This window comes from Pseudophryne corroboree, chromosome 3 (genome assembly GCF_028390025.1).
Source record: "Pseudophryne corroboree isolate aPseCor3 chromosome 3, aPseCor3.hap2, whole genome shotgun sequence".
Taxonomy (NCBI): Eukaryota; Metazoa; Chordata; class Amphibia; order Anura; family Myobatrachidae; genus Pseudophryne; species Pseudophryne corroboree.
In genome coordinates this window covers 739,929,105-739,953,217 of record NC_086446.1, presented here as the reverse complement: position 1 = coordinate 739,953,217, position 24,113 = coordinate 739,929,105, and the positions used below count along the sequence as shown (strand labels likewise).

General features: G+C 48.4%; 1 protein-coding gene across 1 annotated transcript; it reads right to left on the bottom strand.

The window, feature by feature from the left end:
- Positions 1 to 132: 132 nt before the first annotated feature.
- On the bottom strand, positions 133 to 23,774 carry LOC135056740 (V-type proton ATPase subunit e 2). Its single transcript, XM_063962266.1, has 4 exons — positions 23,506 to 23,774; positions 16,120 to 16,167; positions 2,212 to 2,335; positions 133 to 902 (listed from the first exon to the last, which is right to left on the bottom strand). Exons 1-3 carry the CDS (start codon positions 23,607 to 23,609, stop codon positions 2,242 to 2,244), a joined length of 246 nt encoding a protein of 81 aa, XP_063818336.1. The 5' UTR covers positions 23,610 to 23,774; the 3' UTR covers positions 133 to 902; positions 2,212 to 2,241.
- Positions 23,775 to 24,113: the final 339 nt, after the last annotated feature.

Genomic DNA, 24,113 nt, shown 5'->3' with positions numbered 1-24,113 from the left:
AGGACCAGTTTCCAATTCCTGGGTGCGACCCGGCATTGTAATCTGAATGGGGTATTAGATACGCATTTATTACACTGCAGGGTACAGACCGATCACTAATAACATTATCAAATGAAAACAAGCGTGCTGATCTAATAGAGACATCCACTAATTTATTGCACAGTCCATAAATAATAAACGCTCTCACATATAAATACATCACATGGTAGTTAGATTCAGGGTATTGGAAGAAAGTTCATTATTTACCACTGTTAAAGCGCTACTTTGTATTTTGTGACTTTTCCCAATCTGGATTACTGCAATGCCACAATAATCTAAATTAATTTTCCGTAATAACTTTAAAAAATAAAAAAAAAACGCTCCCAGAGCAGTTATGAGACTTGTGGTGTTTGCAGTAATTTCACATTAACAATCTCTAGATCAAAACCAATACCAGTAATTATAACGATCAGTCACAGAATGCATCTCCTCTCATTACGTAATACATATCCTATTTACAGAGCATCCATAGTTCTAAACCACTTGCATTTAGACACAGGTTCTAGTACTCACAATAGGAAGCAGGTTTGTAATATTAGTGGTCACTACAATCGTGGCCGGGGAGGTGATGTGACCTTTCCACTAAACCCAATGGGTCGTATCTCCTGGGTCAACATTTACAGTGGTATATAATAACGCTATGTACATATTTTTGTATATTCAGAAAACAACCTACAGTTCTTTACAAATCACTCTTAAACCATGCTTAAATAATAAGACAATAAATAGAACAGGTATCTATAATTTAAGACTGGGAGGAACTGGTTTCTGCTTCAGTTTGGTCAAGGTGTGTAGGACGTAGTAGTATTCGTGTGTGCCAAGTACTATCGCAGTGCAGGAGGGAAACAACTTCTATGGAAAATCTAGAAGCAGAAAGACGTATTTATTACTCACATTAGGCTCAAAGCAATACTCTTTCCATTTAATGAGTTAGTCAATTTTACTAGCATTGCAAAGAATATTCTATTGTACAAAATAAGCCCATCATTATAGACCAGTGGTTTTAATTGAAGCTAAAAAAAAATATATGTAAAAGAACCACATAAACAAAGAAACATAGGGGCTAATTGAGACTGGATTGCTGCAGTGAAGTGATCGCAGTCTGAATCCTTTTGTGGAGTGAGCACGCGCAGCGGCCGCACTGCGCGTGTGCACCCCGGGAGCTCAGTGAGATGCTAAAAGCATCTCTGGACTGCGATCGCCTTTGTCTGATTGACAGGCAGAGGCGGTTGCAGGAGGCGGCGTGCCAACGGCATTAGAATGCCGTTGGCAGGGCCTGGTCCGGACCATTGCTGGGGTGGGCCGCGGCGGATGTATGACGTCACACTAGGCCGCTGCAACCCGGGACACGGCGAGTAGCGGCCTGCCAGCGTGCAGGAGCTGCGCTGGCAGGGAGCTACTCAGCGGGTGCAAAAGCATTGCTGCTATGCGATGATTTTGCACCTCGGGGGGAGGTAGGGCCTGACTAGCCCTGCGCTGGGTGTCCCCCCACATGTCTGAGAAGCTGATAGTCTACGATCAGATCTGGTCATGAACAAGGTATAAAATACCTTCTTACCCAAATACTAACAGCTAGCTGACAAGTCTCTGCACGATTGCTGCAATCTTAACAGGCTAATATGGCACAAACATTAAACCTAAACTGAGAAGAAAAAGAAAAAAACACCTAGGAAAGGCAGTATAGAGATTACTATGACTAGAATGAAATTACTCAGCATGAAGTGGACCCTGAGAGATGAATACTGACATTAGGAGTTATTCAGAGTTGTTAGCAATTGGGCAAAACCATGTTGCCCTGCAGGTAAGGCAGATGTAACATGTGCAGAGAGTTAGATTTGGGTGGGTTGTATTGTTTCTGTGCAGGGTAAATACTGGCTGCTTTATTTTCACACTGCAATGTAGATTTCACTTTGAACACACCCCACCCAAATCTAACTCTCTCTGCACATGTTACATCTGCCCCACCTGCAGTGCAACATGGTTTTGCCCAATAGCTAACTCTTTTTGGTTTGCTAACAACTCTGAATAACCCCCATTATCACAAGGTCACCTTTGTATATACGCAACAAGTGCAGTCTGGGAGTCAGGCGATAATTAGTAAGCTTTAGGTTCCGAGGGCACACTGACTTTTTAGTAATTACTAGTGTAATAGCAACTGTTGTAACACGTTACCTTAATTAATTGACTGATGTTCAAGCTTGCTCATTCCCATACAAAACGCACATACCAAATGGTGTCGTTTTTCAGCTGGGGTCCAAAGAGGGGATTCACTTGGGATAAAATGGCGATTAGCCAGCTATAGAAGAGGAATATCAGGTGTAAACACTCACAATAAAACCTCTGTGACTTGTAATAACATGGAATAACACATACTGTATAATATGTATAGATATAACACTCATATCCTCTAACTCACGGATGAGGAACCTTCGGCCCTCCAGCTGTTGTTGAACTACACAAACCAGCATGCCTTGCTACAGTTTTGCTATTTGGCTGCTAAAACTGTTGCAGGGCATGCTGGGATGTGTAGTTCAACAACAGCTGGATGCCCGAAGGTTCCCTATCTCTGCTCTAACTGGACCCAGTTCATCCAAAGCACCATATTTTGCTCACTTGGTTTTCTAACTGGGGGGAGGGGGGGGGGGGGGGGAATTGGGTATGATAATGGTTGTTATTTAATGCAAGGGTAACAATTCTGAATGATCACTGGTCAAAACAGGAGGAGAATGTGGAAATAAGCACTGCCGATGACAAAACAGGATTTGCTGGTTAGAGTCAGACTGTAATACATGCTTTATAAAAGGAAGATTGTGCTGTATATCTATACAATTGTTGTAGATCTGTTCCATCTCATCATTACACAAGCATTGGAAGCCAGGTGCATGCACCCCAATGGCTCTCACTGTGAGGGAGACCGGATAAAACGTCAGGTCTGTTATACTAGTATTGAATAAATTAATATTGGAAACACTTTGTAGGTTTTATCACAAGAGCATTCAACAAAATAGGATTTTAAATACCTACCGGTAAATCCTTTTCTTGTAGTCCATAAGGGATATTGGGGACAGAATTAGTACAATGGGGTATAGGACAGGTCCAAAGGAGCAAGTGCACTTTAAATCTCTTCCACTGGGTGTGCTGGCTCCTCCCCTCTATGCCTCCTCCTACAGCTCAGTTATAGGTAAAACAGTGCCCGAAGGAGAATGACATACTTGAGAAGGAACAACAACACTTAGCCAAAGTCTGGCAACATTAACAGCTGAACAGGAACATGTAACCGAGAACCTGCAGAAAGTCACCGCACAGAGGCGGGTGCCCAATATCGCTTATGGACTGCAAGAAAAGTATTTACCGGTAGGTATATTAAAATCCTATCTTCTCTAGCAAAGGGATATTGGGGACAGAATTAGTACGATGGGGATGTCCCAAAGCTTCCAGAACAGGCGGGAACGTGCGGAGACAACTGCAGCACCGCCTGCCCAAACTGGGTATCCTCTTTGGCCAGGGTATCAAATTTGTAGAAATTCACAAAGGTGTTCGTCCCCGACCAGGTAGCAGCTCGGCATAGTTGCAGGGCCGACACTCTACTAGATCGGTAACCCGGGCGACTACCCGTAGAGTGGGCCTTCAGAGACTGTAGAACCGGTAAGGCTGCCGACACATAGGCTTGTTGGATAGAAAGCCTAATCCAACGAGCAATGGACTGCTTCGAAGCAGGGCAACCCTTTTTTTGCGCATCACACGGCATGAACAAGGAATCAGTCTTTCTGATCAGAGCCGTCCTCTTGACATAGATTTTCAAGGCTCGTACAGAATCCAATGCCTCCTGAAGAGTAGCAGTGTCAGAACCGCACGGAATCACAATAGGTTGATTCAAGTGAAACGCGGAGACCACCTTCGGCAGGAACTGCTGTCTAGTCCTGAGCTCCGCTCTGTTCTCGTAAAAAAACAAGTAGGGACTTTTACACGACAAGGCCCCCCCACTTATGAGACATGCCTAGAAGTAGTCAGGGACAGTAACATCACCGTTTTCCACATGAGGTTCTTATCTTCTACCGTCGTCAGAGGTTCAAATCAGGAGGACTGTAGAAAGCGTAACATTACATCCAGATCCCAAGGTGCCGTAGGCGGCACGATAGGAGGTTGTATGTGAAGCACCCTTGCAAGAAGGTCTGAACTTCCGGCAAGAGAATCAACTTCTGAAAGAAGATGGAAAGAGCTGAAATCTGGACCTTAATGGATCCCAGCCGCAAGCCTTTATCCACACCAGCCTGCAGGAAAAAGAGGAATCTTCCCAAGTGGAATTCTGCTGACAGATATTTGCGTTCCTCGCACCACGAGACATAACTCCGCCAGATATGATGATAGTGTTTTGACATCACAGGTTTTCTGGCTTGCACCATAGTGGCAATTACCTTTTTGGAAAGCCCTTTGTGAGCTAAGATGTTCTGCTCAACTTCCATGTCGTCAAACGAAGCCACCGTAAGTCCTGGTAGACGAACGGTCCTTGTTGAAGAAGATACCTTCTTAGTGGTAGAGGCCAAGGGTCCGCTACGGACAAGTCCAGGAGAGTCGTGTACCACGCTCTTCAGGGCCAATACGGGGCAATCAAGATTGCTTCCACTCTGATGTCTGACTCGCTTTAGCACCCTTGGGATCAGAGGAATCGGAGGAAACAGGTAGACCAGCTGGTAAGGCCAAGGCGAAGTCAGCGCATCCACTGCACTCGCCTGATGGTCTCTGGTTCCTGAGCAATAGCAGTGAAGCTTCTTGTTGAGACAAGAGGCCATCAAGTCGTTCTGTGGGCAACCCCACCTGTTGACGATCAGTTGGAACACCTGAGGGTGTAGTCCCCACTCCCCCGGATGGAGGTCGTGGCGACTTAGGAAGTCCGACTCCGAGTTGTCCACTACCGGAATGAAGATTGCGGACAGCACTCTTGCATTTCTTTCTGCCCAGAGGAGTATTCTTGACATTACTCGCATGTCGGCCCTGCTTTTTGTCCCTCCTTGTCGACTGATGTACGCCACCCCCGTGGCGTTATCCCACTGCACCTGGATCTCTCAATCCTATAGTAGACGCCTGAAGCAGAGCATTGTGGATAGCCCGAAGTTCCAGAATGTTGACTGGAAGTAGGGCCTCTTGGGCAAACCACCTGCCGTGGAACTGCGCCCCTTGGGTGACAGCTCCCAGTCCTCTTAGACTCGCATCCGTTGTGAGGAGGATCCAATCCTAAATCCCGAAGCTTCGGCCTTCCACGAGGTTGGAAGACTGACTAACCACCACAGGAGTGAAATCCTGGCCTGGGGTGACAGCTGAATCATCCGGTGCATCTGAAGATGGGAACCGGACCACTTGTTCAGGATGTCCAATTGGAAGGGTCTGGCATGGAACCTTCCCTACCGTATCGCTTCGGAAGAGGCCACCATCTTTCCTAATAATTTTATGCAAAGATGAACGGAGACTCGGGAAGGTTTGAGTACCATGCAACCAATTCCTGGAGTGTTCTCGCTTTTTCCTCTGGGAGGAACACTTTCTGCGCTACAGTATCCAGTAGCATCCCCAGAAACAGGAGCCGCTGAGACGGTTCCAGGTGGGACATCTGCAGATTGAGGATCCACCAGTGGCAAGACTGAAGTTGGATAGTGCGATCTATATGGAGCAAGAGAAGCTCCCTGGAACTTGCTTTTAGCAGGAGATCGTCCAGGTATGGAATCACATTGACCCCCTGGACCCTGAGCTGAAACATCATTTCTGCGATCACCTTCGTGAACACCCTCGGAGCTGTAGACAGGCCAAAGGGTAACGCTTGAAACTGGTAGTGATCATTCAGCAGGGCAAACCTCAGATAGGCAGCATCAGGAGGCCAAATTGGGATATGTAGGTAAGGGTCCTTGATATCCAGGGACACTAGGAATTCCTGTTGTTCCAGGCCTGTGATCACCGCCCTCAAAGATTCCATCTTGAATTTGAAAACCTTCGGGTGAGGATTCAAGGACTTCAGATTCAGAATGGGTCTCACAGACGCGTCTGGTTTCGGTACTACAAACAGAGTGGAGTAGTAACCCTGTCCTTGTTGTAGGAGTGGTACTGGAACAATGACTGGACCAACTTGTTTATGGCCAGTAGTAGCGTACCACGCATACCTTCCAAAGCTGGTAAGTCCGGTTTGAAAAATCGTTGGGGAGGAGTACCGTCGAACTCCAGATTGTAGCCCAGAGAGATAAGGTCCCTTACCCAAGCATCTTGGCAAGAACAGTCCCAGATGTGGCTTAAGTGACGTAACCGAGCTCCCACCACGAGATCTCCTCAGAGTGGGTGGGCACAGTCATGCTGAAGTTTTTGCAGAAGCAGAACTGGTGTTCTGGTCCTGGGATCCAGCAACGGCTGGTTTTCTAGGTTTTCCTCTGGAGCCTCTAACTACGTTGGAGGCCCCTCTGGCCCTAGATCAAAATCTGGAGGACCGGAAAAGGATGGCATAGACAGTCCCGGATAGGTACGTCTAGCAGGTTGAGCCCCCGAAGGGAGAAACGCGAACTTCCCAGCTGTAGCTTTGGAAATCCATGTGTCCAAGTCACCTCCAAAGAGCCATTCACCTGTGAAGGGAAGAGATTCCACATTACGTTTGGAGTTCGCATTAGCAATCCACTGACGTAACCATATGGCTCTGCGCGCAGACACAACCATAGCCGTGGTCCTAGCATTAATAGTGCCAATCTCTTTAAGGGAGTCACAAAAGGACTCTTGCCGTATCCTGAATGCGAGTCAGGAAAGCAACAGTATTGACTAAGGTCATATCACCTGAGAGATTTTCCTTAATTTGACTAGCCCAGGAATAAATTGCATGCGTCATCCAGCAACCTGCAATGACTGGCCTTTGAGCAACACCTGCAGCAATGTAAATAGATTTTGGAGTGGTCACTATTTTCCTATCTGCCGGGTCCTTCACTGTAAGGGCGCCCGGAGCAGGGAGCACCACCTTTTTAGAAAGGCGAGAGACTGAGATGTCTACTGCTGGAAACTCCTCCCAGAATTTTCTGCCTTCAGGGGCAAAGGGGAAAGTATTCAAAAACCTTTTTGACACTTGATATTTTTTATCTGGATTCTTCCAGGCTATTTTAAATAAGTCATCCAATTCCTTGGAATCAGGAAATGTAACTCTTAATTCCTCTTGTGGGTGGAAAAAATGACTGCTGAGTATTTGCATCCCCCAGGGGGAGCTTTAACACATCCCTAATAGCCAATATGAGGGGTTCAATACCCTGGATAGGGGTGGGATTCCCACTTATGGGGTCCACATCAACCTGTATATCATCATCAGTATCTGATAGGAGTGCAGGTAGAGCATGTTTTTGTGCACCTGAAGCAGACAGGGGGGACGTTTTGCAGTTAGGCTAGTCACTGCTTGTTGCAGTTCCTGAGTCTTATTGGCATTTGCAGTGAGCTGAGATGACATATCAGACATCATAGTTTTGATAGCCCCAAACCAGGAGGGCTCTGGACTCTCCCCCACATTGATATCAGCATGCTGAGATGGCTGACTACACTGCTCACATGATATGGAGCTGGATGAACTAGGAGAGAATCTGGCATTACATACGCTGCATAACTTCTGTTTTACCATTGTGATCAGAAAAACAGGTATAATACACACACACACAGCCTGTTAATATATATTACAAGCCTGCCCTATTGCATGTGAGAGAGGAGACAGGGAAGAGAGGACCCGAGCGCACCCAGCGCTGCACAGCCCCAGTGAGGCTGTCAGCGGTTTTATATGTGTAAACACAGTGAGACTGTTTATGATAAAATTCCTCAGAGGGATGTTATCATTAACAGGGGGCTCTTCCCTCTTCCCCCCCCCCCCCCCCCTCCCCCTTGCACCCGGTACCAGCGATCCAGGGACAGTTTTGGAGGAGCTGTGGAGGCTGATGCAGCTGCTGCTATGCAGAGGAAATCGCCAAAATGCTGCTCTGATGTAGCTCCGCCCCCCGCCATGGCGCCGGAGTTACTTCTGTATATTTATACTGCCTATGTCTCCCAATGTGTAAAAACCTCACATAAATGCTTGGTTTACCTCATATTTAGCCAGTCTCACGCGGGGCTATAGCGGGTCCCCCCCCAGGAGGGATCCACCCGCGCTGTCAGCCGCACAGTAAACCGGGGGACCCCCCCTAGTGGGGGCCCCGGTTGGTACTCACCACAGACGATCACCTTCAGGCAGCGTTAGGGGTGTATGGCATGCTGCGGCTGCGACAGCCAAGGCGCCATGCCCCGCTGAACAAACAGCCCCTCAGGATGGTGGTCCTGCAGCGGGAAAGCGGCTCTGCACCTCAAGAGGCCGGTGACCATCCTCCCCCCTAACTCCCACGGCGCAGGTATGCTGCTGCCCAAACAGCATACAGAAATAAATAAAACTTAAAAAGAAAATGAAGAAAAACTCTGGAGCTGCAGAGTGTGCATCCTCTCCTGAGGGCACTTTTTTCTAAACTGAGCTGTAGGAGGAGGCAGCACACCCAGTGCAATAAATGTAAAGTGCACTGGCTCCTTTGGACCAGTCTATACCCCATCGTACTAATTCTGTCCCCAATATCCCTTATGGATGAAAGAAATCCTGAAAACGGGATGTGGTCAGGATTCCGGCAGTCAGAATACCAACAGCGAGATCCCGCAGGTAAGTACTGGCCTTTTTGGGTTAGGGTAAGGCTGGGGGAGGGGGTGGCATTTACAGTTAGGGTTAGGCTACAGGAGGTGGCGGTTAGGGTTACGGGTAGGGTAAAAATACTTCAATCAGTCGGGATCCCGCTATGAGTATTTCGTACCCAACCCCATAAAACAAACAGAACGTATCAGTAATTCTACCTGCCCTGACAAACATACCAGAAAGCAGGGGTGGCCAAACCTGTCCTCAACAACCCCTAACAGGCCATGTTTTCCATAGCACCTGCAGCTCTCTAGAATGTGACAGTTAGGAATGACAGTTGATAATCACTACACCTGTGCACCTGCTTGGTGGCCTGGAAAATGTGGGACATATGTACTAAGCCTTGGCGAGAGATAAGGGGGACGGAGATAAAGCACCAACCAATCAGCTCCTGTTATTTTTCAAACACAGCCTGTAACATGACCGTTAGGAGCTGGTTGGTTGGTACTTTAGCTCTGTCCCCTTTCTCTCTCGCCAAAGCTTAGTACCTAGACCTGTGTGAACTGTTAGGGACCCTGTATGGACCCTGCCAAAGAGGATACACCCCTGAGAAATACATCAGCACCCTAGAATAAAAAACTCAGGTTTTACAAGAGCCAGATGCATAACTGTAGGTCACTTGGATGGGAAATAGGTCAGATGTCCTATAATCAGTATTTCAGTAGGTGAAGCAGTCACCGATTACCACACATGTAGCCAATTGGGCAGTTCGGAAAAATAAGATTTTACTTACCGGTAAATCTATTTCTCGTAGTCCGTAGAGGATGCTGGGACTCCGTAAGGACCATGGGGAATAGACGGGCCCCGCAGGAGATAGGGCACTTTAAGAAAACTTTGGACTCTGGCTGTGCACTGACTCCTCCGTCTATGCCCCTTCTCCAGACCTCAGTTAGGGAAACTGTGCCCAGAGGAGATGGATGGTACGAGGAAGGATTTTTGTAAATCTAAGGGCGAGATTCATACCAGCCACACCAATCACACCGTATAACCTGTGATAAACTTACCCAGTTAACAGTATGAACAACAACATAGCCACGGTTCCACCGAAAAACTATAACATAACCCTTATGTAAGCAATAACTATATACACAAGTCTTGCAGAAGAAGTCCGCACTTGGGACGGGCGCCCAGCATCCTCTACGGACTACGAGAAATAGATTTACCGGTAAGTAAAATCTTATTTTCTCCAACGTCCTTGAGGATGCTGGGACTCTGTAAGGACCATGGGGATTATACAAAGCTCCCAAACGGGCGGGAGAGTGCGGATGACTCTGCAGCACCGATTGAGCAAACAGGAGGTCCTCCTCAGCCAGGGTATCAAACTTATACAACTTTGCAAAGGTGTTTGTCCCCGACCAAGAAGCTGCTCGGCACAACTGTAATGCCGAGACCCCTCGGGCAGCCGCCCAAGAAGAGCCCACTTTCCTAGTGGAATGGGCCTTAACCGATTTCGGTAACGGCAATCCTGCCGTAGAATGCGCCTGCTGAATCGTGTTACAGATCCAGCGAGCAATAGTCTGCTTTAAAGCAGGAGTGCCAACCTTGTTGGCCGCATACAGAACGAACAAAGCTTCAGTCTTCCCGATTCTAGTGGTCACATAAATCTTCAAAGCCCTGACTACATCCAGGGACTCGGAATCCTCCAAGTCCCGTGTAGCCACAGGCACGACAATAGGTTAGTTCACATGAAAAGATGAGACCACTTTTGGCAGAAAGTGAGGGAGTCCTCAACTCTGCCCTATACACGTGAAAAACCAAGTATGGGCTTTTATGTGATAAAGCCGCCAATTCGGAAACACGTCTTGCCGAAGCTAACGCCAACAACATAACCACTTTCCACGTGAGGTATTTCAACTCCACAGTTTTGAGTGGTTCAAACCAAGGTGACTTGAGGAAACGTAACACCACGTTAAGATCCCAAGGCGCCACCGGAGGCACAAAGGGAGGCTGAATATGCAGCACTCCCTTCACAAAAGGTCTGTACTTCAGGAATAGAGGCCAATTCTCTTTGAAAGAAAAAGGATAAGGCCGAAATCTGCACCTTTATGGACCCTAATTTTAGGCCCAAAGTCACTCCTGTTTGAAGGAAGTGGAGTAGACGGCCCAAATGGAACTCCTCCGTAGGAGCAGCTCTAGCCTCACACCAAGAAACATATTTCCGCCATACTTGGTGATAATGTTTTAACGTCACATCTTTCCTAGCCCTGATCAGGGTAGGAATGACTTCCTCCGGAATCCCTTTTTCCGCTAGGATCCGGCGTTCAACCGCCATGCCGTCAAACGCGTTAAGTCTTGGAACAGACAGGGCCCCTGCCGCAGCAGGTCCTGCCTTAGAGGAAGAGGCCACGGATCCCCTGCGAGCAACTCTTGCAGCTCTGGATACCAAGTCCTCCGTGGCCAATCCGGAACAATGAGTATTGTTCTGACCCTGCTTCTTCGTATTATTCTCAACACCTTGGGTATGAGAGGAAGAGGAGGAAACACATAAACCGATCTGAACACCCAAGGTGTCACCAGAGCGTCTACCGCTACCGCCTGAGGGTCCCTTGACCTGGCACAATACCGCTTTAGCTTTTTGTTGAGACGGGATGCCATCATGTCGATTTGAGGCTGTCCCCAACGATCCGTGATCTGTGCAAAGACTTCTTGATGAAGTCCCCACTCTCCCGGATGCAGGTTGTGCCTGCTGAGGAAGTCCGCCTCCCAGTTGTCCACCCCCGGGATGAACACCGCTGACAGCGCGCTTACATGGCCTTCTGCCCAGCGTAGAATCCTGGTCACTTCTGCCATGGCCATTCTGCTCCTTGTTCCGCCTTGGCGGTTTATATGAGCCACTGCCGTGACATTGTCTGACTGAATCAGAACCGGTTTTCTCCGAAGCAATTCCTCCGCTTGACGCAGGGCGTTGTATATGGCCCTCAACTCCAGGACGTTGATGTGGAGACAAGACTCTAGGCTTGACCAGAGACCTTGGAAATTTCTTCCCAGTGTCACTGCTCCCCAGCCTCGGAGGCTTGCGTCCGTGGTCACCAGGACCCAGTCCTGAATGCCGAACCTGCGACCTTCTAGTAGGTGAGCACTGTTCAGCCACCACAGGAGAGATACCCTGGTCCTGGGAGACAGGGTGATCCTTTGATGCATTTGTAAATGGGACCCGGACCACCTGTCCAAGAGGTCCCATTGAAAAGTCCTCGCATGGAACCTGCCGAAAGTGATGGCCTCGTAGGAAGCCACCATCTTCCCCAGGACCCGCGTGCAATGATGCACTGAAACCTTTTTTGGTTTTAATAGGTTCCTGACCATGGCTATGAGTTCCTGAACCTTTTCGATTGGAAGAAAAACCTTTTTCTGGTCTGTGTCTAGAATCAGCCCCAAAAAGGTCAGACGCGTTGTAGGGACTAGCCGGGACTTCGGTATATTGAGAATCCAGCCGTGTATCTGCAACGTCTTCATGGACAGAGACACGCTGTCCAGCAACCTCTCCCGAGATCTCGCCTTTATGAGGAGATCGTCCAAGTATGGGATAATTGTGACCCCCTGCCTGCGCAGGAGCACCATCATTTCCGCTATTACCTTGGTGAAAATCCTCGGGCCGTGGAAAGCCCAAACGGCAACGTCTGAAATTGGTAGTGACAGTCCTGCACTGCAAATCTCAGGAACGCCTGATGCGGGGGTGAATATCGGAACATGAAGGTAAGCATCCTTTATGTCCAGGGACACCATCCAACCCCCCCCCCCCCCCCCCTCCAGGCTGGCGATGACCGCCCTGAGTGATTCCATTTTGAACTTGAACCTCTTCAAGTACAGGTTCAGAGATTTCAGGTTTAAAATGGGTCTGACCGAACCGTCCGGTTTCGGGACCACAAACAGGGTTGAGTAATATCCCTCTCCTTGCTGGAGATGAGGTACTGTGACAATCACCTGTTGAATATACAATTTTTGGATTGCTGCCAACACTAGCTCCCTCTCTGACGGGGAAGCCGGCAGAGCCGATTTGAAAAATCGGCGAGGAGGCAAGTCTTCGAATTCCAGCCTGTATCCCTGAGAAACAATCTCTAATGCCAAGGGATCCACCTGCGAGTGAACCCAGACGTGGCTGAAAAATCGAAGACGAGCCCCCACCAGATCTGCCTCCCCTCGGAAAGCCCCAGCGTCATGCGGTGGACTTTGCAGACGCAGGGGAGGACTTCTGCTCTTGGGAACTAGCTGTATGCAGCTTTTTTTCCCCTGCCTTTCCCTCTGGCAACAAAAGGATGATCCACGTACCTTCTTGTTTTTATTGGAACGAAAGGACTGCATTTGATAATGAGGTGCCTTTTTTGTATGCTGCGGGGGGGACATAAGGTAAGAAATTTGACTTACCAGCCGTAGCGACAAGATCCGAGAGGCCGTCTCCAAACAACTCCACCCCTTTGTAAGGCAAGAACTCCATATGCCGCTTTCAATCGGCATCTCCCGTCCACTGTCGGGTCCACAAGAGCCGCCTAGCAGAAATAGACATAGCATTTATTCTGGAGCTTAATAAACAAATGTCTCTCTGAGCATCCCTCATATACAAGGCAGCATCTCCGATATGCTCTATGGTCATTTGAATGGCGTCCCTATCTAAGGTGTCAATTTCCGTAGATAAGGAATCTGCCCATGCCACAACCACACTACAAACCCAGGCCGACGCCATAGCCAGTCGAGCAATAGTACCGGAGTGAGTGTAAATGTGCTTCAAGGTAATTTCCCGCCTGCGATCAGCTGGTTCCTTGAGGGAAGCCGTATCCTGAGAAGGCAGTGCCACCTTTTCGGACAAACGTGTCAGCGCCTTGTCAACTTTTGGCGAAGATTCCCAGCGTATTCTATCAGTTTGTGGAAAAGGATACGCCATGAGAATCCTTTTGGGAACTTGTGGTCTCCTATCCGGAGATTCCCAAGCCTTTTCGCACAAGTCACTTAATTCAAATGAGGATGGAAAAGTGACTTCAGGCTTTTTCCCTTTATACATGTGTACCCTCGTGTCAGGGACAGGGGGTTCCTCAGTAATATGCAAAACCTCTTTAATGGCAATAATCATGTACCGTATACCCTTAGCCACCTTTGGCTGTAATTTTGCATCTTCATAGTCGACACTAGAGTCAGTATCTGTGTCGGTATCTGTGTCATCGATCTGGGATATGGTGCGCTTCTGAGACCCCGAAGGACCTGTCGCCCCAGGGACAGGCATGGACTGGCTACCTGACTGATCCCTAGCTTCTGCCTTGTCTAATCTTTTATGCAATAGATTGACATTTGCATTCAAGACATTCAGCATATCCACCCATTCCGGTGTCGGCGTTGCCGACGGCGACCTGACATTCAAGCACTCCCCCTCCACATTAAGCGAGCCTTCCTCGTCAAACATGTCGACACGCGCGTACCGACACACTTCACACACACACACACACGGAACTCCTTTCCTGAAGACAGTATCCCTGTCAAGGCCCTTTGGAGAGACAGAGAGAGAGTATGCCAGCACACACCCCAGCGCAATAACCCTGGAGACCAACACATTGTTTTTCCCCAGCAGCGCTGTGTAATATGTAAACCGCCAATTATGTGCCCCCCCCCCCCCTCTCTTTTAAACACCCCTTCACCGTGTGTAAGCAGGGGAGAGTCCGGGGAGCTTCCTCTCAGCAGTGCTGTGGAGAGAAAATGGCGCTGGTGAGTGCTGAGGGAGAAGCCCCGCCCCCTCAGCGGCGGGCTTCTGTCCCGCTCAAACTGCGTAAAATATGGCGGGGGCTCTTTTATATACATGTACAGAGCCCACCTGTACATGTATATAGTCTTTTTGCCATGCAGAGGTTTATATTGCTGCCCAGGGCCCACCCCCTCCCCTGCGCCCTTACAGTGACCGGAGTATGTGAGGTGTATGGGAGCAATGACGCACAGCTGCAGTGCTGTGCGTTACCTCAGTGAAGCTGAAGGCTTCTGCCGCCTGACGACTTGTCTTCTGTACTTCTAGCTCTGTGAGGAGAACGGCGGCGCGGCTCCGGGGGTGGACGCCCAGTAAGAACCTGCGTTCACCCCCTCTGGAGCTAATGGTGTCCAGTAGCCGAGGAAGCAGAGCCTATCTTTGACAAGAAGGTCTGCTCCTCTCTCCCTCGATGCAGGGAGCCTGTTGCCAGCAGTGCTCCCTGTGAAAAAGTAGTGAAAGGTAGAAAAAAATCCAAACAAAAATGCTTCTAGGCAGAGAACTCTGGAGAGCTCTCTGCAGTGCACCCATCTTGCTCTGGGCACAGTGTAAAACGGAGGTCTGGAGGAGGGGCATAGGGGGAGGAGCCAGTGCACACCCAGAGTCCAAAGCTTTCTTAAAGTGCCCTATCTCCTGCGGAGCCCGTCTATTCCCCATGGTCCTTACGGAGTCCCAGCATCCTCAAGGACGTTAGAGAAAGGAGTATACTTCCTGCTCCTAACAGCCTGGAGATGTACTAGTCCCCCTGAAGACTATCCTTCAAGATACTAAGAGAATGAAGCTCCAGAGATAGCACCCCTCTCCTCTTGAAGTTCCTGACACTAAAGCTGGGCATACACACAATGGTTAAATCAATTTGTCTGGACGACAGTTCTTGTCCATTTTCCAGTGTTTGGCAGTAAATGGGCGATTGTCATTTGCTTTCATCTATTACCAGATTTTCATCATCAGATCTGGCAGCCCAGCTTAAGGGGTCAATTCAATCAGCCGTGAGGTGGGCAAGTTACCATGGAAACGCAAACTGCGTTGCAACTCTCCCCCTCGCTGCACAATCTTGTCCTGGGCTCAAGGATTTTTGTTCACAGGCTGCAAACAAAAATTTGCGAGATCGGAGATACTGTAAGTGTGGCATACAGAGTATCAGAGTAGTTTGCCACTAACTGAATCGCCCCCTTAGATGTATGAGCTGGTCATTTCTCTTTAATAATTACCCTTGGTACAGTTTTATATAACCTACAACTGTGCAGATTTCTAGGATTTTCCCAGATCAGAACATCTGGGTTGAGGAACGGAGAAGTTTTATTGAACAATGGCCATGCAACATAGTAGTTTAGCACAAGTTAAACAATGAAAGTAATTGTTCAGGTGGTCACTAATGCCCCAGTGCAGGTTTGCACCTTTTGCTATGTTAGTAAATAGCCCATATAAATCTTGGAGTGTGAAGACAGGACTGAGAAATCTGAAACATGCTAAACAAGCTCATCCATAAGATCTGTCCTGTTCACAGGATGCCCAAGTTACAGATGCAGATTTGTTTACAGTATATAAACTATACTAATATGATCCCATAGTGAGTGCTGTGTACATTTCAATATGTAGCCTCATTCTACACAACACTACGAGCAGTGTCTAATATATCATAATAGCAGATACTCACAATAAATAGCAGCAGACCGCTGTAGTTACCAGCATAGTTATAATGACACTGAAAGACAGAAAGAGGGGGTTACTGATCATGCAACAGGCGGCTAACTATATATATATATATATAATTTTTTTTTAATATATATTTTTTTCCCCGTGTAGGAGTGTCTACTTTTACCATTGATGGGGGAGAACCAGATGGTTTCCCGCCATCGATGATACAGAGCTATCAAATATATATTTTTTTTTTCCAGGATGTCAGTGCCACAGAGCATAGCTTAGCCCCCAACACCCACAAAACCACACCCCTGGGCCCTGATTGGCCAGTGACCCACTCAATATTGAAGGGTGACCATCGATGGGCAAAACCATCGATTGTTCACTTACAGATGGTTTCCCACTTTTTAGGTTATCCATCAATGGTACCTACAATGGTAACTATCAATGGATAACCCACCAATGGCCATCCCTAATAAGGACAGCAAGATCCCTCTCGTCCAGACGGGCCCGGCACTACCCGCTCAGTGAAGGGATGCAGTGCAGGGAGACGCTGGGACGGAGAGGCGCTCCCACTGCTCTGCATTTCCTCCCTGCTGCTGCGCCGTCCTGTCCCCCCTACTGCTGCTGCCATCACTGTATGACAGGCAGCGGTGCCAGCAGCATGAAAAGCCTCCTCCCCAATCACCTGCAGCTTTTTCAAAAGAACAATTGGACCCTTCATTCTCATAAGAGACTCTTGCCACTGGACTTTCATCTAATACAAGGGCACTATTTGGAACGGATTCCCTGCTGATATATGTCCTGACCCAGTATCCCGGGTAAACCATTCCCTTTTTAATTACATGAATTCATCTGGTATACTATTTATTGCATAGGATAGTGTTTTAATAAATTGTCTTTTTTAAATTTTATATATTTTGTGAAAGTGATTGTTCTTTCTTCTTGGAGCGCAGCCTTTTTCTCTTTTTGTTGTACAGAGGTCACACTGCAGTCCTCATTGAGAATAATGGGCACTAAAATAAGATTTTACTTACCGATAAATCTATTTCTCGTAGTCCGTAGTGGATGCTGGGACTCCGTAAGGACCATGGGGAATAGCGGCTCCGCAGGAGACAGGGCACAAGAATAAAAGCTTTAGGATCAGGTGGTGTGCACTGGCTCCTCCCCCTATGACCCTCCTCCAAGCCTCAGTTAGGATACTGTGCCCGGACGAGCGTACATAATAAGGAAGGATATTGAATCCCGGGTAAGACTCATACCAGCCACACCAATCACACCGTACAACTTGTGATCTGAACCCAGTTAACAGTATGATAACAACGAAGGAGCCTCTGAAAAGATGGCTCACAACAACAATAACCCGATTTAGTTAACAATAACTATGTACAAGTATTGCAGACAATCCGCACTTGGGATGGGCGCCCAGCATCCACTACGGACTACGAGAAATAGATTTATCGGTAAGTAAAATCTTATTTTCTCTGACGTCCTAGTGGATGCTGGGACTCCGTAAGGACCATGGGGATTATACCAAAGCTCCCAAACGGGCGGGAGAGTGCGGATGACTCTGCAGCACCGAATGAGAGAACTCCAGGTCCTCCTCAGCCAGGGTATCAAATTTGTAGAATTTAGCAAACGTGTTTGCCCCTGACCAAGTAGCTGCTCGGCAAAGTTGTAAAGCCGAGACCCCTCGGGCAGCCGCCCAAGATGAGCCCACTTTCCTTGTGGAATGGGCTTTTACAGATTTTGGCTGTGGCAGGCCTGCCACAGAATGTGCAAGCTGAATTGTACTACAAATCCAACGAGCAATAGTCTGCTTAGAAGCAGGAGCACCCAGCTTGTTGGGTGCATACAGGATAAACAGCGAGTCAGACTTTCTGACTCCAGCCGTCCTGGAAACATATTTTCAGGGCCCTGACAACGTCAAGTAACTTGGAGTCCTCCAAGTCCCTAGTAGCCGCAGGCACCACAATAGGTTGGTTCATGTGAAAAGCAGAAACCACCTTAGGGAGAAATTGAGGACGAGTCCTCAATTCTGCCCTGTCGGAATGAAAAATTAAGTAAGGGCTTTTATATGATAAAGCCGCCAATTCTGACACACGCCTGGCTGAAGCCAGGGCTAACAGCATCGTCACCTTCCATGTGAGATATTTTAAGTCCACCGTGGTGAGTGGTTCAAACCAATGTGACTTAAGGAACCTCAAAACAACATTGAGATCCCAAGGTGCCACTGGAGGCACAAAAGGAGGTTGTATATGCAGTACCCCTTTTACAAATGTCTGAACTTCAGGTACTGAAGCCAGTTCTTTCTGGAAGAAAATCGACAGGGCCGAAATTTGAACCTTAATGGACCCTAATTTTAGGCCCATAGACAGTCCTGTTTGCAGGAAATGGAGGAAACGACCCAGTTGAAATTCCTCTGTAGGGGCCTTCTTGGCCTCACACCACGCAACATATTTTCGCCAAATGCGGTGATAATGTTTTGCGGTTACATCCTTCCTGGCTTTGACCAGGGTAGGGATGACTTCATCTGGAATGCCTTTTTCCTTCAGGATCCGGCGTTCAACCGCCATGCCGTCAAACGCAGCCGCGGTAAGTCTTGGAACAGACAAGGCCCCTGCTGGAGCAGGTCCTGTCTTAGAGGTAGAGGCCACGGGTCTTCCGTGAGCATCTCTTGAAGTTCCGGGTACCAAGTCCTTCTTGGCCAATCCGGAACCACGAGTATCGTTCTTACTCCTCTCCTTCTTATGATTCTCAGTACTTTTGGTATGAGAGGCAGAGGAGGGAACACATACACTGACTGGTACACCCACGGTGTCACCAGAGCGTCCACCGCTATTGCCTGAGGGTCCCTTTACCTGGCGCAATATCTGTCTAGTTTTTTGTTTAGACGTGACGCCATCATGTCCACCTTTGGTTTTTCCCAACGGTTTACAATCAGGTGGAAGACTTCTGGGTGAAGTCCCCACTCTCCCGGGTGAAGGTCGTGTCTGCTGAGGAAGTCTGCTTCCCAGTTGTCCACTCCCGGAATGAACACTGCTGACAGAGCTATCACATGATTTTCCGCCCAGCGAAGAATCCTTGCAGCTTCTGCCATTGCCCTCCTGCTTCTCGTGCCGCCCTGTCTGTTTACGTGGGCGACTGACGTGATGTTGTCCGATTGGATCAATACCGCCTGACCCTGAAGCAGGGGTTTCGCTTGACTTAGGGCATTGTAAATGGCCCGTAGTTCCAGAATGTTTATATGAAGAGATGTTTCCATGCTTGACCACAAGCCCTGGAAGTTTTTTCCCTGTGTGACTGCTCCCCAGCCTCTCAGGCTTGCATCCGTGGTCACCAGGATCCAATCCTGAATGCCGAATCTGCGGCCCTCTAGAAGATGAGCACTCTGCAACCACCACAGGAGGGACACCCTTGTCTTTGGTGACAGGGTTATCCGCTGCTGCATCTGAAAATGCGAACCGGACCATTTGTCCAGTAGATCCCACTGAAACGTTCTTGCATGGAATCTTCCGAATGGAATTGCTTCGTAAGAAGCCACCATTTTTCCCAGGACCCTCGTGCACTGACACCTGGCCTGGTTTTAGGAGGTTCCTGACTAGCTCGGATAACTCCTTGGCCTTCTCCTCCGGGAGAAAAACCTTCTTCTGGACTGTGTCCAGAATCATTCCTAGGAACAGAAGACGTGTCGTTGGAATCAGCTGCGATTTTGGAATATTTAGGATCCACCCGTGCTGACGTAACACTATCTGAGATAGTGCTACTCCGACTTCTAACTGTTCCCTGGACCTTGCCCTTATCAGGAGATCGTCCAAGTAAGGGATAATTAATACGCCTTTTCTTCGAAGAAGAATCATCATTTCGGCCATTACCTTGGTAAAGACCCGAGGTGCCGTGGACAACCCAAACGGCAGCGTCTGAAACTGATAATGACAGTCTTGTACTACAAACCTGAGATACCCTTGGTGAGAAGGGTAGATTGGGACGTGGAGATAAGCATCTTTGATGTCCAGAGACACCATATAGTCCCCTTCTTCCAGGTTCGCTATCACCGCTCTGAGTGATTCCATCTTGAATTTGAACCTTTTTATGTAAGTGTTCAAGGATTTCAGATTTAAAATTGGTCTCACCGAGCCGTCCGGCTTCGGTACCACAAACAGCGTGGAATAATACCCCTTTCCTTGTTGTAGGAGGGGTACCTTGATTATCACCTGCTGGGAATACAGCTTGTGAATGGCTTCCAGAACTGCCTCCCTGTCGGAGGGAGACTTTGGCAGAGCAGACTTCAGGAACCGGCGAGGGGGAAACGCCTCGAATTCCAGTTTGTACCCCTGCGATACTACCTGTAGAATCCAGGGATCCACTTGCGAGTGAGCCCACTGCGCGTTGAAATTCTTGAGACGGGCCCCCACCAAGTCTGAGTCTGCTTGTAAAGCCCCAGCGTCATGCTGAAGACTTGGCAGAAGCAGGGGAAGGCTTCTGATCCTGGGAAGCGGCTGCATGGTGCAGTCTTTTTCCCCTTCCTCTGCCCCGGGGCAGAAAGGAATGGCCTTTTGCTCGCTTGTATTTATGGGAACGAAAGGACTGAGTTTGAAAAGACGGTGTCTTTTTCTGTTGATGTGAAGTGACCTGGGGTAAGAAGGTGGACTTTCCAGCCGTTGCCGTGGCCACCAGGTCCGAAAGACCAGCCCCAAATAACTCCTCCCCTTTATACGGCAATACTTCCATATGTCGTTTGGAATCCGCATCCCCTGACCACTGACACGTCCATAACGTTCTTCTGGCAGAGATGGACATAGCACTTACTCTTGATGCCAGGGTGCAAATATCCCTCTGTGCATCACGCATATATAGTAATGCATCCTTCAAATGCTCTATAGTTAACAATATATTGTCCCTATCCAGGGTATCAATATTTTCAGTCAGGGAATCCGACCACGCGACTCCAGCACTGCACATCCAGGCTGAAGCGATTGCTGGTCGCAGTATAACACCAGTATGTGTGTATATACTTTTTAGGATATTTTCCAGCCTTCTATCAGCTGGTTCTTTGAGGGTGGCCGTATCAGGAGACGGTAACGCTACTTGTTTAGATAAACGTGTGAGCGCCTTATCTACCCTAGGGGGTGTTTCCCAACGTGTCCTAACCTCTGATGGGAAAGGATATAGTGCCAATAATTTATTAGAAATTAGCAGTTTTTTGTCGGGAGAAACCCACGCTTTATCACATACCTCATTCAATTCATCTGACTCAGGAAAAACTATTGGTAGTTTTTTCACCCCCCACATAATACCCTTCTTAGTGGTATTTGTAGTGTCAGAAATGTGCAATGCTTCCTTCATTGCCGTGATCATGTAACGTGTGGCCCTACTGGACATTACGTTCGACTCATCACCGTCGACACTAGACTCAGTATCTGTGTCTGGGTCTGTGTCGACCCACTGAGGTAACGGGCGTTTTAGGGCCCCTGACGGTGTCTGAGACGCCTGGACAGGCACTAATTGATTTGCCAGCTGTCTCATGTCGTCAACAGTTTTTTGCAAAGTGTTGACATTATCACTTAATTGTTTGAACACGATCATCCAGTCAGGTGTCGACTCCCTAGGGGGTGACATCACTAACGCAGGCAATTGCTCCGCCTCCACATCATTTTCCTCCTCATACATGTCGACACACACGTACCGACACACAGCACACACACCGGGAATGCTCTGATAGAGGACAGGACCCCACGAGCCCTTTGGAGAGACAGAGGGAGAGTCTGCCAGCACACACCCAGCGCTATATATATATATATATACAGGGATAACCTTATATAAGTGTTATTCCCTTATAGCTGCTGTTTATATTGTCATTTGCTGCCAATAGTGCCCCCCCTTCTCTTTTTTTACCCTGATTCTGAAGCAGGACTGCAGGGGAGAGTCAGGGAGCCGTCCTTCCAGCGGAACTGTGAGGGAAAATGGCGCTTGTGTGCTGAGGAGATAGGCTCCGCCCCTTCACGACGTCCTTATCTCCCGCTCTTTTGTGTAAAAATGGCAGGGGTTAAAATACATCCATATAGCCCAGGAGCTATATGTGATGTATTCTTTTGCCACCTAAGGTATTATCATTTATATTGCGTCTCAGGGCGCTCCCCCCCAAGCGCCCTGCACCCTCAGTGACCGGAGTGTGAAGTGTGCTGAGAGCAATGGCGCACAGCTGCGGTGCTGTGCGCTACCTTAGTCTGAAGACAGGATTGTCTTCTGCCGCCGATTTCACCGGACCTCTTCGTCTCTTCTGGCTCTGTAAGGGGGACGGCGGCGCGGCTCCGGTGACCCATCCAGGCTGTACCTGTGATCGTCCCTCTGGAGCTAATGTCCAGTAGCCTAAGAAGCCCAATCCACTCTGCACGCAGGTGAGTTCGCTTCTTCTCCCCTTAGTCCCACGATGCAGTGAGCCTGTTGCCAGCAGGACTCACTGAAAATAAAAAACCTAAATTAAACTTTTATTCTAAGCAGCTCAGGAGAGCCACCTAGCCTGCACCCTTCTCGTTCGGGCACAAAAATCTAACTGGGGCTTGGAGGAGGGTCATAGGGGGAGGAGCCAGTGCACACCACCTGATCCTAAAGCTTTTATTCTTGTGCCCTGTCTCCTGCGGAGCCGCTATTCCCCATGGTCCTTACGGAGTCCCAGCATCCACTAGGACGTCAGAGAAATACCCTTTGGTGGGATGTTATCCGGTCTCTAGGTCGACCACACTTTGGTCAACATGGTGTAGGTCGACATGCATTAGGTCAACGTGACAAAAGGTTGGCATGAGTTTTTCACATTTTTTTTTCTTCATTTTTGAACCACGTGGACTACGATTGGGAATAGTAACCTTGCCCGAAGCATGGCAAACGAAGCGAGCCATGAGAGTGGACACGGTGCACTAATTGGGGTTCCCGGTCACTCTACGAAGAGAATGACACCACAATTATTTTTTTAAACCCATGTCGACCTAATGCTTGTGTCGCCCTATTTCAAGTATCGACTTAGTTACTGACGACTCTATGATCCACACCCAGTGAGCTAGTGTCGATATGTAAAATGATGCAGAAGTTTCTACATCATCTCAATAAAAATATGCCTGAAACATGGGAATCACTGCAGTGAAGGCGTCAGGGCATTTGCATTTGCTGTGATTTAAAACACAGGCTCATGTCATGCCATCGGTGATTTAATATCCACCCTTGAAGCAGCTCAATGTAACCCAGGCAGTGGCCAGCTACAGCCTCTCCTGGAAAGCAGAGATCATAGCCCAGGCATGTAGGGTGTTCCCTGCTGCTGTGGAACCACAAGCCCAAGCATACCCTGCCAGCCATCTAGCACTGCATGGTTAAGTCAGACATATACACCATAGAGGGAAATCGCTCTTACCCTCGGTTGGGGCCTTTCGGGACGAACCAGGGAGCCGCGATGCCTATGAGGCCCCAGAAGGTGGTGAAGATGATCATGGGCACGGTAAAGGAGTGCGCCGTCATACTGATACAATGTATCTCTCTGTAGAACGTTCAGGTAACGGTCAGTGTATCACCTGCAGGTGTCTGATCTCCTCCCCCAACATCCGCCGCGTCCTACCTCCGCCCTCACTGCCTATTGGCTGCTGCCTTCTCGTATCCTCACTCTATTGGCTGAGCCACGAGTCAATCACTGCATTCAGGCGGAGATTACACTGAGATGCACCGTGATCTGGTCCTGTCTGTGTGATGATAATGAGCATTATTATTTATATAGCGGATTATTACATGGCCTCACACATGCTGCCAAGAACTAGGCGATAATATAATGTAGGTGTGTTGTTATAGAAGATATGGGATAGGAAATAGAAATCATTTCCCTAGGGTCAAGGTTTGTTCTTCCTTTCAGATTGGTTTACTTAGGTGTCACACCAAATCAATTGTGCCTGATGACTGCTGCCCAATAGGAATGCCTATCATAGCTCTGCTATTAATGGTTTGACTTTGCCCATCCTCAAACGGTTCCAC